Genomic DNA, 18,982 nt, shown 5'->3' on the forward strand with positions numbered 1-18,982 from the left:
GAGTGGTGTTGTTGATGTAGATGACAGGTGAAGAAAAAATTTGACAAATAACCGCTGAAGTGCAGATGTAGTATTGAGTGCCGTGTATAAAAGTTGTGACGAGTAAGCAGCATCTCACACGTCCCTTCTCGTTCTATTATTATATTATCTATTCTTTCTTATTCAGACTTTGTTCTCTTTTTGTTTATGCTTAGACTGCGCGGTCATGTATGTAGTTATGTACATATATGTTGGCTAATATGTATGTGAGTGTATGTTTACTTAATAATAATTAATGATACATACATATGTGCCTTGTGGCGCCGGCGCTTGAGGTTGCGTCGCTGGGCGTCACAAAACATAAAAAAACTGCTGAACGGGGGGAGCTAGGCCACTGCAAATTAAATTCTTCACTCTGGCTATAATAATGATCCAGTCTGTCCAGAAGTGTTGTAAATGTATATTTTACTATAATGTAAAATTCGAACAAAACGACTAAGATTTAGATATTGTAGTGACGCTTGTTTTTGGGTTAGACTTTTTTTTTGTTAGAGGCCGAAAGTATGCCTTGGACTTTCGTAACTTCTTGCCAGCTCCTGTATGGTACATCAGCTGATCGACGGTACAAGGTGGTAGAAGTTCCAGGGAAGAGAGTTTAATTGTAATAATGTTAACATTTTGGAAATGGCGTATGTACCACTTTCGCTGTTAACCGGGGTGTGCAGGAAGTTCAGCTACTGCCACGGTCTTTTCCATTCTAGACGTGAGTCAATCAAGTCGCTCTCAGACCAAACCCAAGTTTTAGTGCGAAAAACTTAAACCGCGACTAAAATTATTACAAAGATATTTAGTAAATGCATGAAATTAAATACCGCAGCCGCTGGGCCGAGTGGAATATTAAAAAAGTGCCAAACGCAAATAAGCGGTAAGCCATACATTTTTGTTCGTGCTTTTGTTCAGCAGGAAATTGTGAAACGGTAGAATCAAATTTTTTTTCTTTTCTCTTTTCCTTTTTTCGTTCGTCTGTGCAAGTGCAGTTTGGCACTTGGCACTTATTGCAAATCATTTATGTCGAAGCTACGAGTTCAATCACCTTTAAACTAAAGCTGTACATTAAAGGCAATAAAATGACTCAATTCGCCGATTAGAGAAGCAACTAACAAAAACAGCTGTTTTGTCTACGGCAGTGCCGAATAAATTATAATTGATCGCGCACCCAGCGATCGGGAATTCGCCGCTATTAGGCGCAACTAAAGCAAGAGAAGCCGATGCAATTGGAAGAGAATTAGTTTAATTCGCGCCTCCGAAGCCACCGTCTGGACGGGGAAGCAGCGATTTTATAACCGGGGAAATGTCGGTTGGTGCAATCGTCGTTCCTCTTCCCTTTTTGTTCTTCTTGCAAGTCTCTCTCTTCTAATATGTTCTGGTATTCACCACAGTGGCGTTGAGAATCGAAAATAGGCGAGCATAGAAGAGAGAGAGAAGACGAAGATCGCGAGAGCAAAGAAAAAAATTATTAGCTCTTCGCCTTAGATTTTGGTTTTTGTGCTTTCCTTTATTTTTTTTCTATTCGTTTGTTTCAAAATTCATTTGGATAATTAGTGGCTTCTTCTTCGTTTGTTACACATTCGATAGATTTGAATGAATACAGAGTACCTACGATTTGATTTTGAATTATAAGATTGAGGTCATCTACATCTTTATTTTTAGCGGCCAAAATTGCTCGCTCACTTAACCATTTAGTATTTTTGTGGTTAGCAATGATATCCGGGAATACATTACCAATTTCCTCTTTGCTTCGAGAAATCTTCAGCAGATAGATCGTTCAACAATGCATCTCTCATATTTACAGACAGTTGAAGTTTCTTTACATATCGCCACAGATTTGATGCTTTGAGGCAAGCGTTTATTTCGTTCCTTGCGTCATACTAAGCTGACAGACAATTCTTGGTGAAATACGGAAATGCGAGCTCAACACTGAAGAGCATCAGAGCTGGCGTCCCCCAAGGCAGTGTGCTCGGCCCACTGCTTTACAATCTTTACACTGCAGACCTGCCAGTGATTGAGAGCCCCGACCTACTCATCGCCACCTACGCTGATGACACAGCATTCGTAGCCACCGCTGATACCCCGGACGAGGCCTCTCAAATAATGCAAGCAAAGCTGGATTTAGTCAACAACTGGCAGAGGAGGTGGAACATCGCAGTCAACAACGATAAGTCCACAGCCACCACATTCGCGTTAAGGCCGGGTAACTGTCCAGCTGTATACCTGGAAGGGGTCATTATCCCGGACGAAGAAACGCTGAAATACCTTGGCATGACACTAGACAGGAGGCTAACCTGGAGGGCTCACCTGCTTAAGAAAAGAAAGCAGGTGGATGACAAGCTGAAGACACTCTATTGGCTAATTGTCCGCAAAAGCAAACTCAACCTGCGGTCGAAGCTGCTTGTCTACAAGGCGATCATTAAACCAATATGGGCATACGGCATACAACTGTGGGGAATTGCCAAACCAAGTAACCGGCGGATCATATAAATTTTCCAAAATAAAGCCCTCCGAATTGTCGGTACAGCACATATTTACCACGACAATGCCACAATCCACAGTGTCCTCAACATACCGTGGGTAACGGAAGTGATCACTGAGAGTAGCACCAGGTACCTCACACGTCTGCACCAGCACGATAACAACCTAGCTATTGGCCTGCTGGACAACAGCACAACCACAAGAAGACTTAAAAGAGATCACCCGCTGGACCTCCCCTGGAACTAAGCAGCTAGACATAACAAAACTATTCATAATAACATAATTATAAGATAACTGATTGCCAATTACCCAAAGAGGAAATTTAATAATTATCTATGTATATAAAAGAAAGTCGTATTTGTTACAACACTTATAACTCGAGAACGGCTGGACCGATTGCCATGGTTTATGATTTGATGGATTTGTTTCCGTCCCGAGTAGCAGAATACATCTTAAAAACATCTTATGGCCTGTTTGTTGCGGCCTTAAAGCCGAAACTTTATTTTTTTTCTGAAGACATCATGTGTGTGTTCAGAAATTTGTCTAAAAAGTTCATTTGTTCATTTGTATTTGTTTAATCATATTTAATATTTGTTTTATTTATTTGTTTAATGTTGTATTAATCATTTTAATAACAATGCCGCGTCCTAGAAGATCTAATCTTTCCCAGCGAAGCCGTAATGCAATTAGGCAACGGAATATCGCGAGTCAATTATCTGATGCAGTACGAGAAATTGCACGAGAACAGCGCAGCGCACAAGAGCAAAGAGAGAGAAATAGTCTAGCTTATCGTACAGATGAACAGAGGAATAATCTTCGAAGTTCAAGAAGAAATGGTTCAAGTATTGATTTGAATCGAGCAGAGTTTCTGTATGATTGCACCATCGACTACAGCTTGCACCGTTTAGTTTGCATTGGTCCAATGGACGTTGTAGAGCAATACTCCAAGATCTGCAGCAAATGCTTCATGAACATCATGCGGCTTTAAGGCCGCAACAAACAGGCCATAAGTTGTTTTTAAGATATATTCTGCTACTCGGGACGGAAACAAATCCAACAAATCAAAAACCATATGTATATAGAAGAAAACTGATGAGCAATGTGATTCACGCGTCGATACTTAAAGGAAAATTTAAAGATGAGGAAGTTCTTATTCCAAGGATTCCGACGATCCCAACGGATATGCCCTTTGAGTTTAAACGAATTCAATTCCCGATTCGTCTTGCCTTCGCCATGACGATCAACAAATCACAGGGCCAATCCTTGACTTTTTGTGGCCTCAATCTAGAAAATGCATGTTTTTCTCATGGTCAATTGTACGCTTTATTTGTTCTTGCGCCTGACCAAAAAACAAAGAATGTCGTTTACCACAAAGTGCTTGAATGAAAATCCTATTACCATCGCATTGGATCATTGCAACCTATAGAAGATGCACAGCATAAGTTCTTGCAAATATAATTCATGGGCAATATGGAAGAACAACTTGACAGGCGTCAAGGGATCAACACAGCTACGAAGAGAGCAATTCTCCATGATCTGCAGCAAATGCTTCATGAACATCATGCATTGGTCAGGCTGTTAAAGACTGCTTTAGAGCGCATGCCAAGTGATTGCAATTCGGTCAAGTCAATTAAATACATTTGCAAATATGTCACGAAAGGGAGCGACATGGCGGTTTTTGATATCCAAACATCCAATCTCAACGATGAAATCACGCGCTATCAAGATGGTACTTTTTATACCCGGTACTCGAAGAGTAAATAGGGTATATTGTATTTGTGCGGATAACGGTTGTATGTAACGCACAGAAGGAAACGTTTCCGACCCCATAAAGTATATATATTCTTGATCAGCATCAATAGCCGAGTCGATTGAGCCATGTCTGTCTGTCCGTCTGTCCGTATGTCCGTCCGTCCGTCTGTCCGTCTTGTTTGTCGGCTAGTTCTCAGAGACTATAAGAGCTAGAGCCACCAAATTTTGGCACCAGACTGCTGTATGCTCATACTGAAACCAGTGTATTTCAAAAATGAGCCCCGCCCCCTTCCGCCTCCGCAAAAGGGCGAAAACCTTCCAAATCTACAATTTTGAAGATAACAGAAAACTAAAAACGCCATTCCGTAGGGAATGACCATATCTATCAAATCCCCAATTTGGATCCAATTGGATCATTATTATAGCCACAATGAAAAATTGACTTGCAGTGGCTAAACCCACCCCGTCCCGCAGCTTATATTTGTTTTTTTCACATTTTCTCATTCACACTCTGCTTCGGGCAGTGGCAGAGGCCTCTGACACATCTCTGCCTCTGCCGCGTCTCTGCCCTGACTCTGCAGTGTGTTTCTCTAGGGGAGGGTGGCGAGCTTAAGGAGCATGTTGGCGTGAGTAGTGTTGTTGATGTAGATGACAGATGAAGAAAAAATGTAAAATTTGACAAGTAACCGCTAAGGTGCAGATGTAGTACTGAGTGCCGGGTATAAAAGTTGTGACGCGTAAGAAGCGTCTCACACGTCCACGGCTCTAGGGAAGGGTGGCAAGCTAAAGGAGCATGTTGGCGTGAGAAGTGTTGTAGACTTAGATGACAGATGAAGAGAATATGTAAAACTTGACAAAAAGCCGCTAAGGTACAGATGTAGTACTGAGTGCCGGTTATAAAAGTTGTGACGCGTAAGAAGCATCTCACACGTCCCTTCTCGTTTGTTTCTATCTATATAAACATATTATTTTGTATCATTGTTTTACGTTCATCAAAGCCTAAATTAGTTCAGCTAGTTGTGATATAAAGGCTAAAATTCTGGCACAGTTAGAGCACGGGGGCCGTCAAGCGGCATTTGGTGCAAGTCGAATTTAGTGGAAAGGTTACAGAGTGGACAAGTTGGTTCAACACTTTTGAAACGTTGATAGAATCGGATTGTGATGTTGACGAACTGTCAAAATTTATCCACTTAAGGTCGTGTTTAGGCCCAATTCCCTTGCGTACGATTGAGTGTTTGGAACTTTCTGCAGCTAACTACTGAAGGGCATAGCAGCTGCTTAAGAATCGATTTGAAAATAAGTCCATAATTGTTGAAGCCCATGTGCATGAGCTTTTTAGCATAAATAAGCTAAAACATGCAAATTCGGATTCACTAAGAGGATTAGTTGATGCTGTTAACTCTCAGTTGGAGGCTCTGCGCTCATTGGGTAGTGAGAGTGAAATCCTAGACGCGCTTTTGTTTCACTTAGCCCAAAGCAAGTTGGATGAAAACTCACTAGAAAAATGGGAGAACGAATTCGATTGTTCTCAATTGCCATCATGGAAGGCGCTTTCGCTGTTTATAGTCAACAGAGGCATTAATCTAGCGGGTCGAGAAGTGAGAAAACCAGGTATGGTTAAGACTAGCAACAGCGGAAAAAGGGCAAGTTTGGCGGCCGCAGTAGATGCAAATGGAACGTTAAGGTGTGTCCGAAATTTACTTCTCTGACTCCTCTACAAAGATATTGTCAATAAACCCGATGGTCCAAGGCAACAGGAGGCTGACCAGTTGCAAAATTTGGTGCAACAGTTCTGGCAATGCGAGGAAGTGTCGCGACCCGGAAAGGTATTAACAGAATCTGAAAGGTTTTGTGAAGAGATGTTTCTGGCTACAGTGAAACGGACAAACGATAATCGAATAGTAGTTCGCTTGCCTTTTGCACAGCCACAGAAGTCGCTAGGGGATTCCTATAATATCGCTTTGACTAGGTTATATTATATAATATAGGAGGTAGCAAATATGCTAAGGATTTTTTAAAACTAACGAGAGTATTTGGTTTCGTTAATCGTTGGAGAGATCGAAAAATTACGCAATGGCAAAGTTATAAGTTCTTCAAAAATTCAGGCACTTAACCCGTTTCTAGACTAGTCTGAGGGTATAGAAATAACTCGTGTAGGAGGCAGGCTGTCTAGGGCCAATGTACCATTTGACACCAAACACCCCATGCTTTTACCAAATAATCACAATGTTGTAAAATCATTGTTTGAATATACGCATCGGAGCAACATGCATGTCGGAGCACAAGCGCTATGTGCTTTTGTGCGACTGCGTTTTTTGGTCATCAATGCTACAAAACTAGCTCGCAGCACGGGAAGGAGTTGCATTGCATGTTTTCGCCAACGTCCAATATTAGTTACGCAAATTATGGGTTCCTTACCAGCAAGCCTAGTGCAGCAAGGAGTGAAGGCCTTTGAACGTACTGGACTCGACTACGCTGGACCGCTATGGATGCACTTCAACCAAAGAGTACGGCGGCTTATCAAGGTTTATCTATGCGTTTTTGTGTGCTTTTTGAGCAAGGCTTGCCATCTAGAGCTTGTGTCAGACCTGAGCACCAACGCATTTATAGCCGCACTCGATTTTTTGCTCGGCGTGGGATCAGCGCAGAGCTGTTCTGTGACAATGCCACCAATTTTGTTGGTGCTTCACGGGAGCTGAAGGCAATAGCGGATTTGATCTGGAATGACAGTGGCAAGCACCAAATTGTGGATCAGTGCAGCCAACTCGGTGTCAATTTCCATTTTATCCCACCTCAATCGCCGCATTTTGGAGGACTATGGGAGAGCGCGGTAAAGGTAGCGAAGCAATTGTTGGTGCGAAGTTTCAATAGCACAGCGCTTAACTACGAGGAACTGGTCACGACCGCTTCACCCACTTTCGTCGTAATGACTTCAAGGCATTGACGCCGGGTCATTTCTTAATTGGTCGACCATTGAACAGCATGCCTGAGCCATTTGATGAGGACATTTTGAAGTTATCTGCTGCTAATCGATGGAAAAGAATCGTCGCAGTACACCATGCATTTTGGAGACGCTGGTCGCTGGAGTATTTGACGTTGTTGCAGGAGCGAAGCAAGTGGTCTTCGGTATGCAACAACATTGAACCAGGCATTTTGGTCTTAATGGGAGAAGACAACATACCCACAGGACAATGGGCTCTGGTGCGTGTACATCAAGTTCATCCTGGCACTGATGGTGTAGTTCGGGTAGTCACCATAAAAACCAAATCAGGATTGTTCAGGCGCAACATACACAAGATCTGCCCGTTACCGATTGGAGACACAGAGTAAAATTGTTGGAAGGAGCTTCCAAGGCCGGGAGTATGTTTACGCCAAATTAGCGCAAAGGGCTTATGGCCGGGAGCAATTAGTATTTTGTATAACTAAAATGAATTTGTAGCATTAAGATATTGAATTGTTGCATTTAAGACATACTTACAGAAGTTTGTAGCTATAGAACATACATGTAATATGTGAATATCGATAGAGAAAGAGGAAGAACATGCATGTAATAGGTGAATATCGAAATTGAAAAGAAGAAGAGTATTAAATTGATTGAATTCCGTCTCGGTCGAACCAGCAGCACTTCGCTTTTTATTTCGAGATTTTTATTGCGAACTGATTGCGAGGAATTGCGGAAACAGTACCATTGACTCCAAATGACATTTTGATTGGACCCAATTTTAGGGATTCATTTTATTCAACAGCAACTGATGGAAATTTGAAAGTGTTGAATATGTGGAAAGTATCTCAAAGAATTGCCGATATATTTTGGTTAAAATGTATAGTCTTGTATAGTCGTAAATGGACAAAAGAACAGAGTATGTTAAATGAAGGCGACAGTGTATTGATAGCGGATTCAGATTTACCCAGAAATATTTGCCCTAAGGGCATTATTGTAAAGACATATCCTGCACCAGACGGATGCGTTCGTATAGTAGATGTTAAGTTACAAGATAAGATTTATAAGAGACCCATATTAAAGTTAATGAAGTTAGACGTTAAGAAAAATATGTAATCTGAAATATGTGAAGTATTACTGCCCCCAATTATGAATTAATTGTCTGCTGTAATACTTGGGAGGAGAATGTTGCGAAACCAAATGTTTAATTTTCAGTATTTTTATTTTTGAATATTAACGGTGCGAGACCAGATGATCCAGAAATATAAAAAGTTTAAAAAGTAATAAATTGGTGTTTTCTGGAATATTTTGGACGACAAAGGATTTGGACGCCGATCGACAGAATGGTTCATAGAGTAGGATCAGGGAAAACATGGTCCTGCGAATGACAATTCGGTCGTTCGAGCCGGTAATTCGAGATTTCTTTGTTTGGCGAGTCAGTAAAAATGGTTACAAGCCAGATCACACTGTCGACAACAGGGGTAGTCTCCAGCAGAAAGGCGGCCATGAAGGACAAGGCGGCAATGGCCGAGCCTAGATTGGCAAACAGCACAATGTTGATGAGCGTGAATCCAAGAACCAGTCCCACCACCAGGAATTGCACAAAAATGGTGCCCGAAATCACGGGTCGCAAGCAATCGACAAAGCTGCAAGGGGTCAGTAGATTAGATTTAAGGAAAAACTTTTCAATATGAGGATGCTTTCAACCCACCGGAGTATGTGGTCCTGAATGCACTGGACTAGTTGCTCGTAGCGCTTCTCGTGGCTCTCATCAGGGTCCTTGCCCAACTGTCTCAGCCGGTCCGCAAAGATTGACATGTGGGCACGGAGCACTAGGACAAAGTTCACTGGATAGCAGTCAACGCAGACGTCCTGGAAGCAGGCACCGGCCATGGCAAAGTACTCCAGTCCCGACTGCAGACCCAGGTGCCAGGAACTGGAGCGCCAGTCCAGGTACGGATAGTAGTTTTGGTAGGGCGGCCTTCCCATCATTATCGCTGTTAGGAACGTGTTGGTGGCATACACCATATAGACTGCCACGAAAAAGAAGAAGATGCAGTTGCTCCTGGAGACGGCGCGATGGACACGGAGGCGTTCGCTTGGTTGGGTGATACGCTTATCCATTTCGTCCAAAATATTATTGGCCTCGTCGAAGTGCTTGACGAGCGCCCACACGATCAGAACCTTGGTGGAGCAGGACCAGGCGTTAAAGGCCACTTGCAGAGAGGTGAGGAACTCCCCTGGTGAGAACTCAGATAAGTGGCTGATGTATCCAATTAGGAATCCAATGGGCTGGTAGAACGTGGAGCTGAGGTTCAGCGCTAAAGACCACAGGCATTAGACTATGAAGAATCGTGCGGGTGGCTGTCACACAGAGAGTCGCATTCCGAGAGCAGGCCGGTGTATCCTCCGATGGTGTGTACATGGCAGGAAACACTTTACGCAACACCATCTTGACTCCAGCTGAATGTCTATTCTTGATACTGGATTGAAGCCTTTTATACTTTCGACCGTGGCGTGATTAAATCGCTGGGCATGGAAAATTTATGAGCGACACTTCCAAACTCGTCTACCGAAATCAATTAGATTTTGGGTAACAGTTATTCAGCACCTCGGATAGGACCTATTCCACCGAACTCTTGGCGCCCTCAACCACCAAGGACTCAAGTGTAGCAGCGTCCTCATTCAAGCAGGATTCCCGATATGTTACGGCACTGGCGCTTAGCACGTAACGCTCCAGAGAAGTGTAAAAGTTTACACTTGCATATAAATAAACGAGAAGGGACGTGTGAGACGCTTCTTACGCGTCACAACTTTTATACCCGGCACTCAGTACTACATCTGCACTTCAGCGGTTATTTGTCAAATGTTTTCTTCATCTGTCATCTTCATCAACAACACCACTCACGCCAACACGCTCCTTTAGAGCCACACACTACCGAGTAAGGGCAGAGACGCGGCCGAGGCAGAGGCAGAGACGTGTCAGAGGCAGAGGCCACAAACTGCGCGAAGCAGAGTGTGAATGAGAGAATGTGTAAAAAAAACAAATATAAGCTGCGGGTCGGGGTGGGTTTAGCCACTGCTAATTAATTTCTTCATTATGGCTTTAATAATGATCCAATCGGATCCAATCGAATTTGGTGATCTGATAGATATTGTCATTCCCTACGGAATGGCGTTTTTAGTTTTCTTTTATCTTCAAAATTGTAGATTTGGAAGGTTTTTGGCTCATTTGTAACAATTTGAGCATACACAAGTCTGGATGCAAAATTTGGTGGCTCTAGCTCTTATAGTCTCTGAGTACTAGGCGCTCATCAGGACGGACAGACAGACAGACAGACATAGACGCGGCTATTGATGCTGATCAAGAATATATATACTTTATGGGGTCGGAAACGTTTCCGGTTACAATATACCCTATTTACTCTTCGAGCACCGGGTATAAAAAACACAAAAGACACTCCTTATTTGAAGATCAGATCATTACTTTTGCATATCCTAGTGCAATTTTCTTCTGAAATACATTTTTCTCTATTTAATTGTTGGCTTGAAACCAATTAATCTTAAAATAGCATAAAGTTGCTGGACAAGTCTTTGATATTACGTCCAATGCTTGCTCCTCTAAGTTTGTTCAACCTTCAAGTAGTTAAAGTAGTTTAAACAATCAAGAGAATGAAATTTTAATAAATGGAACAATTAGTCTGTTAAAGAAATAATCGAATTTAAAACTCACTTGCTAATTTAATTTTTCATCCTCATCAGCTTTGGAGAGTTTCTCCGCAATATTCATTTGCTTGACCAGAGTAAACACTGAGAATGAAAACTTGGTGACCTACGAAGATACCTTTGTTCGAATACATAAAGTCCCCGGAAAATGAATTATGCATACTAACAGTAATGTTGGTACCCACAGAAATGGGAAAAGCGTTCATGGCCATGAAGGTGATGGGTTGCTGAAGCTTCTGCAGGAAGTACATAAGCGTCTTCTTGTAGCGCTGCTCGCCATCGATCCAGTTTGACTGGAAAAGAGCGTTCGCCAGGTTATAGCAGTCGTCCGTCAGATAATTGCAGAGAATGCAGAACGGGGTAGTCTCCAGCAGAACGGCGGCCATGAAGAACAGGGCGGCAATGGCCGAGCCTAGATTGGCAAACAGCACAATGTTGATGAGCGTGAATCCAAGGACCATACCCACCACCAGGAATTGCACAAAAATGGTGCCCGAAATCACGGGTCGCAAGCAATCAACAAAGCTGCAAGGGGTCAGTAGATTATATTTAAAAACGAGAAGGGACGTGTACTCGGTATACCCGGTACTCAGTACTACATCTGTACCTTAGCGGTTTTATGTCAAATTTTAAATTTTTTCTTCATCTGTCATCTACAACACTTCTCACGCCAACACACTCTTTTAGCTCACCACCCTCCCCTAGAGCCGCACAGTAGAGTCACGGCAGAGACGCGGCAGAGGTCGAGGTACGGTAGAGACAGAGGCCGCACACGGGACGGGCTATAATTCAGTGATCTGATAGATATGGTCCTTCCCTAGGGAATGGCGTTTTTAGTTTTCTTTTATCTTTAAAATTGTAGATTTGGGAGGTTTTCGCCCTTTTGCGGGAGCGGAAGGGAGCGTGGCTCATTTTTGAAATACACTTGTAACAGTGTGAGCATACAGAAGTCTGGATGCGAAATTTGGTGGCTCTAGCCCTTATAGTCTCTGAGTACTAGGCGCTCATCAGGACGGACAGACGGACAGACAGACATGGCTCGTCTATTGATGCTGATCAAGAATATATATACTTTATGGGGTCGGAAACGTTTCCTTCGGTGCGTTACAAACATCCGTTATTCCCCACATATACCATACACCCTTTTTACTCTTCGAGTACCGGGTATAAAAAACATCTCAAATTGAGGATGCTTTCAACCCACCGGAGTATGGTTTTGTGGTCCTGAATGCACTGAACTAGTTGCTCGTAGCGCTTCTCGTGGCTCTCATCAGGGTCCTTGCCCAACTGTCTTAGCCGGTCCGCAAAAATTGACATGTGGGCACGGAGCACTAGGACAAAGTTCACTGGATAGCAGTCAACGCAGACGTCCTGGAAGCAGGCACCGGCCATGGCAAAGTACTCCAGTCCTGACTGCAGACCCAGGTGCCAGGAACTGGAGCGCCAGTCTAGGTACGGATAGTAGTTCTGGTACATCGGTTTTCCCATCACGATGGTTGCAATTAACGTGTTGGTGGCATAGAGCATGTACACGGCCATATAGAAGAAGAATATGCGGTTGCTTCTGGAGACGGCGCGATGGACTCGGAGGCGTTCGCTTGGTTGGGTGAGACGCTTATCCATTTCATCCAAAATATTATTGGCCTCGTCGAAGTGGCTGACGAGTGCCCCCACGATCAGAACCTTGACGGAGCAGGAGCACGCATTAAATGACACCTGAAGGGAGGAAAGGAACTCAGCCGGAGAGAACTCAGATAAGTGGCTGATGTATCCAGTCAGGAAGGCGATGGGCTGGTAAAACGTGGAGCTGAGGTTCAGAACAAAAGACCACAGGCAGTAGACTATGAAGAATCGTGCGGGTGGCTGTCGCACCCCCATTAGAAAGATGCAGCGCAGCAAGTAGAGAGTCGCATTCCGAGAACATGCCGGTTCCCGCTCCGATATAGAGTACATGGACGGAAATATTTTACGCAGTACCATCCTTACTTCACAGAAGTTCCGATTGTTCAACATGGACTGCAGACTGTTGGGTTTTATATGTCCGCCGTGGAGTGATTATAAGCTCATCAATCGCCTGCTATTGAAAATTTATGAGCGAGACGTGCGAACTCGTCAGCGGAATCAAATAGGGTTTGGCTAACAGTTGTTCAGCACCTCGGGCAGGATCTTCCGCTCCAAACTTTTGGCACCCTCAACGCCTAAAGTCTTCAGTCGCTTGCTAGATTAATGTGATGGCGCTTGCAAATTGCTTTACATGCTGTATGTAAATAAATGATGGACATATTCTGGTCAAGAAGCAGCTGACTGCCGCAGTTCACAAAGCGAGGTGTAATAGTTAAAAATTTATTTACGAATTAGGATTACTTGAACACCTTCATCAATCGCCTATCACAGAGGGGGAGGGATATATCAGAGGAATATGTAAGATACATTTCGTGAATAAATTAACCACGAGAAGGGACGCGTGAGACGCTTCTAACGCGTCACAACTCTTATACCCGTTACTCAGTAGTACATCTGTACCTTGTACTTTTTTTTAAATTTTAAATTTTACATTTGTTCTACATCTACATCACTTCTTACGCCCCCCTCGCCTAGACCCGCACGCTACACGAAGCAGAGTAAGAGAGAATGTGCAAAAAACATTAAAAAAAAAATGCTGAACGGGGTGGGTTTGGCCACTGCAAATTAAGTTCTTCATTCTGGCTATAATAATGATCCAGTCTGATGACAGTTCGGTGATCTGATAGATATGGTCCTTCCCTACAGATTGGCGTTCTTAGTTTTCTTCAAAATTTTAGCTGTGGGAGACTTTCGCCTTTTGCAGGGGCAGAATTTTGAAATACACTTGTAACAGTGTGAGCATACAGAAGTCTGGATGCAAAATTTTGTTGCTCTATCGTTTATAGTCTCTGAGATCCAGGCGCTCAACAAGCCGAACGGACAGACGGACAGACAGACATGCCTAAATCGACTCGGCTATTGATGCTGATAAAGAATATATATATGCACAAGTACAATATAATCTATTTACCGGGTATCAAAAGTCATTTGTGCAGGTAATTATCTTCAACCAAGTTTGTTTCAAAATTTAGCAACGCCCCCTTCCCCCACCACAAAATGGCGAAAGTCTGCTGCTGGCCACCCCCACCCCTTCCATCAGCATTGCTTATGTTTGCTTGTTGTCCTTCTTTCTCGCTCGCACACTCTGCCGCATGCCTTGTGCGTCACTGGGGGAGGGTGGCGTGATAAAAGGGCGTGTGGGCGGGAGAAGTGTTGTAGATGTATATTGTACTATAATGTAAAATTTAAAATTCGAAAAAAAAAAACGACTAAGATTCAGATATACTGACTGAGTACTCTGTATTAAAGAAGCGTCTCACAAACATTCGTACTCGTTTCAAGTTTGAATTGGTCTATGAAGATTATTGTATTCTTCTATTTAGCTAACTATTCAGGTGAAGGAGCCACTAGCCCCAAGGCCGAGAGCGTTAGTCATTGGGAACCATCGATTCTCGGCTGAAACAGGTGCTAGTGCGTTGCCATTTCCAAATCAAGTCAACTTTGGATCTAAACTGTGACAGGCGTCTCAGCTGCTCTTTGGTTATTTAATTAGCAAACGGCAACAGTCTCTGACTTGCCACAAAAGGTAAATTGGACTTGGCCTTGAAAAACTTTTTAATTAAAAGTCTTAGCTCAATTGACAGCAGCTTACACCGAAGGCTGCATTACCCGGAAACTGAGAGTGCTTCCTCTAAATTAGCCATATCAGACAATACTGCTCACATCCGTCTATAATTTTTGCACAAATTTTCCAGTAAATAAAGCAAAAATGGCACCAACGACACTTCCGACGCACATCTCGACATGGCCCGTCGGCCAATGGGCGTCAGCGCGTGAAGAGCACCAAGTCACTGTAACGAGATGGAGGGCATGCCACAGCGCACAGTGGGTGTAACGTCCAATCTAGCATGGAGAACACAATAGGTCCCAAGTAGTTAGTATATCATATTCATATGTTTATTTTTAAAAAAAAAAACGAGAAGGGACGTGTGAGACGCTTCTTACGCGTCACAACTTTTATACCCGGCACTCAGTACCACATCTGCAACTTAGCGGTTATTTGTCAAATTTTAAATTTTTTCTTCATCTGTCATCTACATGAACAACACTACTCACACTACTTCAAAATTGTAGATTTGGAAGGTTTTCGCCCTTTGCGGGGGCGGAAGGGGGCGTGGCTCATTTTGGAAATACACTTGTAACAATGTGAGCATACACAAGTCTGGATGCAAAATTTGGTGGCTCTAGCTCTTATAGTCTCTGAGTACTAGGCGCTCATCAGGACGGACAGACGGACAGACAGACAGACAGACATAGACTGGGCTATTGATGCTGATCACGAATATATATACTTTATGGGGTCGGAAACGTTTCCTTCTGTGCGTTACATACAACCGTTATCCGCACAAATACAATATACCCTATTTACTCTTCGAGTACCGGGTATAAAAACGAGAAGGGACGTGAGAGACGCTTTTACGCGGCACAAATTTTATACCCGAAATAAATTTTTTTCAAATTTTAAATTTTTCCATATTTTTCATCAACATCTACACCTACATCACTTCTCACGAGTTGCTAATTCAAACTGATTTATTGTCAGAACTTATGGACTATATATGGGGAACGCTAAGTGTGCAGTACTTGTGGACTGTGTGACAATTGTGTCGACAGATTCGGGTTCGACGCCACCCATGATAATGATTTTACGTTCAAATGGAATGGAATTTTACATTCCTTCAAATGGACTGTTTTATGTACCGCGTGAATTCCGTTAGGTTCTGTTTCTTATTTATTAACCTCTTGCCGCGATCCGCTAGGGTTATGATTACGGCGGCGTAACTTGGTGTCTGGTTCTGTTCATGTTCTGAACACTAAGAAAATTCTGAAAGGCTCCAGCTTAGACCTTACACGCCACAAAGCCGCAGAAAACATTCTTGAAAATTCCACATATAAAAAACGTCACCCACTGTGCATCTTGCGATTGTACTTGAACTTGTGTTTACGGCTCTTTCTTTCGAGACCCGACCCTGTTCAGACAAGTGGCAACAGATTGGGCCTTCAGCTTCAAAGCATTTATTAAATACGAGTAAGCAAACGTCGTATGTGCATACGTATATATTTGAGTACTGGCAGTGTTTTAAATACCCTGGACAATCTTATATCGAAATTTGAGGCTTTGGGCGTTTAAATGAGCGGTTCCTGAATAATGATTCACGCACCCACAGTTTAATATCACGCTCAATAATATGATCCTATCAGTTAAGAACAATTTCAAGGAGTGACCAAACAGAAGCTACAATTGCTGTTTGTCCTTCAGCTAGTGCCTGAGCCTTTCCTGCCCGCAGTGCGTATGAGCAATCAGCGAAAGGTTGATTCAAGCCACCGCACAAATATTTAATTTCATCCGGCTGTTTTTATTGCGGCGCTGCCGCAACAGGTGAGCCATTTCAGGTTCGTCAACGCAAACTCATTTGCACTCGAAACCGTCGCAACAAGTCAGGAATCTGGAGTCGGGGCGGGCATCGCATCCGAATGAAGTGACAGCTAACCAAATGTTGATATTACCCACCCAAAACCAACGCAAACTCAGGATGCCTCTAAGTTAACTTCAAAACGGGCTCGCTTAACTTCAAAGCAAACAAACAGAGTCAAAATTTATCTAGGATGAAAAGATTCTTCCTTCGGTGTCGCATATCACACATCTCTGTGCTGCAGATCAATGTGGTATTGCTTTTGGCAGGGTTAATCTTCCTGATGGATGTGTTTAACCACATGTATGTGAAGAACACACTGCTCAGGGACGCCACCATTGTTCCGGGCGCTCTGCTTGCCTGGATGTTCCTAACGCGCTTTGTTACCATGTTGGGGTACATCCTGAACGCGATTCTAGGCATCCGTATGGCCCAGCGAAAAAGCTTGTTCAAGTTTGCATTCTACATGTTAATTAGCTTTATTCTGCTGCTGTACACGCTGAGCATAGCAGCGTCTCGGCTTATGTATCGATCACGCTTTGAGCTCACCGCCAAGATGATGGTTCTGCTGCTGTGGAGGAATCACAAGTTAGGAAAGCTGGAGGAGGAGTTCGGCTGCTGTGGCGAAGCGGGCCTAATCGATTACCAAATCTCAACCGAGAAACGCAACTGGGCCAGTGGAGGATGCTGTGGGGCACAGGACTGCGACGGCTGCCTCGATAAGCTGATCCAGTACCTCTGGGGCATCGAGATGGAGGTGGCGCGGGATAACTTTATTCTATTCATTTTGCTTTTGATAGGAGCGATACTCATGACGTGTGAAGTTCCACGGCGATCAAAACGAGACAGACGAGAGGCCGGAGGAGAGAAGCAAGGGGTCATCTAAGAAGACTGAAACCTAGGCGAGCACTCTATAATGAATCTTACTTGGGGCGCATTGAACAAAACCATCCAGCCGTATTGGCGATTAAGGGAAAAATTAACGACCTCTGCCACGGCTCTGGTCAATTGAACTTTAATTTAACATTACTGCCACACCTCCAATCAGTCCTTGTGTGGCTGGCTGTATGTGTGTTAGCTTGTTGCGGCTCATTAATTAGAAGGCCGTTATCCAAGTCCGACGCTCCGCCAGCTTGGGGTAATGCCCGCACTTAATTAGCCTTCAAAACGATTGCCCTGAAATATATTTTAATGGCTTTGGGTTGAGCGTTAAGCAGAACAATCGAATATGAGTTTGTGGAATTCTCTCGATTTATTTGGCACAATTGAGATTTACTTACGTTTGTTTTTGTTTCGAGCTGCGGATAAAACTGATTATGATTAATGTATACAAAATAGCCCAAAAGTATGCTCCATTGGTCGCTCTCAATTGGGTGTTTTAATGGACATGCATAAAACTGTGGCCTAAAACTCTTGACATCAAATGTCAATTGTGGCGCGGGACCAGCAGGAGAGGAAACAATTTTAATAAAATCAAATTTTCATGAACTTGGGTGCATTGCCGAGAATTCTTTAAGGCGAAACAGTTTGTGCCATTTGCCATTTGTTTTGTCATTTAATTTTTACTCTTCTCCGAATGCGGCAGAGGAAGATGCCACAAGGAGCGCTGGATAGTGCACGGCGGTGCATCCGTTGCGGTTTGTCTAAAGGAAGCGCTGCCGAAAAATAAACAGCCAGAAAGGATGCGAAATGTAACGGAAGTGTGCAAAATTTTTGCACATTTTACCGAGCGGCTCCACCGTGTCCCGCAGCAGCAGGGTCTTTGTGGATGGTTGGTAGCCTGGCGGGGTGTGTGGGTGGACCGCTGAATGGTTGGGTGGATTGACAGTTCGGGGCTAAGATGCTTTGGCGGGTGAAATGGCAACTTTATGACATTTTAATGATGTCGACATTTATGACAGTTGGCTTGAAGATTTTGCAATGGTTTGACAGTTGGCCTTTTTGCGAACGAGCTCTCAGTGCATATAGTAAGAGGGAGAGTCTGCGAGATGGAACTAGGGGTGGTGGATAAAAGTGCAGCCGCAAATTGAAAGGGATCCAAATCGAATTTCACGATTCTCTCCTGACAAATGCAGCAGAAGCAAAATTGAAATGCAAACCACCAAGCCCACTGCAATCCTTATATTCTACCAAAGCTTGGAAATTAATTTTTCCAAGTTTACACCAAACAGTTGCACAGTCCAACCGACGGGGCCAAGCACATGGCCTGTTGATTTGTCACCGAACTGGAATGAGTGTATGGGGTTAGGGGTCAGACTGGCAGAGTGGCAGCACAATATTGTGACATAAATCAATCACTCTCACCACAAGCAACGGCCAGACCTGACATTTATTAAAATCCCATGTATCCGCCAATCAGAATAAGTCGTACTCGTGTTTTATGACTGCTTTCATTTGATTCTGATTCGGATTCTGATTTGATTTATTTTGTCTAAAAACATATATACTATGTGCTCGTAAAAGGCGGTTAATTGAACATTTTTTGAAATTTAATCCGAGTAAGATATCCCTTGGAATT

General features: G+C 43.3%; 2 protein-coding genes and 1 pseudogene across 2 annotated transcripts; 1 reads left to right on the top strand and 2 right to left on the bottom strand.

Annotated features, from left to right (window-relative positions):
- Positions 1 to 8,549: 8,549 nt before the first annotated feature.
- On the bottom strand, positions 8,550 to 9,653 carry LOC117892545 (annotated as a pseudogene).
- Positions 9,654 to 10,925: 1,272 nt separating this feature from the next.
- LOC117890877 (odorant receptor 42a-like) lies at positions 10,926 to 13,013 on the bottom strand. Its single transcript, XM_034795969.1, has 3 exons — positions 12,132 to 13,013; positions 11,095 to 11,452; positions 10,926 to 11,033 (listed from the first exon to the last, which is right to left on the bottom strand). Exons 1-3 carry the CDS (start codon positions 12,938 to 12,940, stop codon positions 10,938 to 10,940), a joined length of 1,263 nt encoding a protein of 420 aa, XP_034651860.1. The 5' UTR covers positions 12,941 to 13,013; the 3' UTR covers positions 10,926 to 10,937.
- Positions 13,014 to 16,616: 3,603 nt separating this feature from the next.
- On the top strand, positions 16,617 to 17,775 carry LOC117890996. Its single transcript, XM_034796144.1, has one exon. The coding sequence runs from the start codon at positions 16,658 to 16,660 to the stop codon at positions 17,348 to 17,350; it is 693 nt and encodes a 230-aa protein (XP_034652035.1). The 5' UTR covers positions 16,617 to 16,657; the 3' UTR covers positions 17,351 to 17,775.
- Positions 17,776 to 18,982: the final 1,207 nt, after the last annotated feature.

The sequence above is a fragment of the Drosophila subobscura genome, chromosome E (assembly GCF_008121235.1).
Source record: "Drosophila subobscura isolate 14011-0131.10 chromosome E, UCBerk_Dsub_1.0, whole genome shotgun sequence".
Lineage (NCBI taxonomy): Eukaryota > Metazoa > Arthropoda > Insecta > Diptera > Drosophilidae > Drosophila > Drosophila subobscura.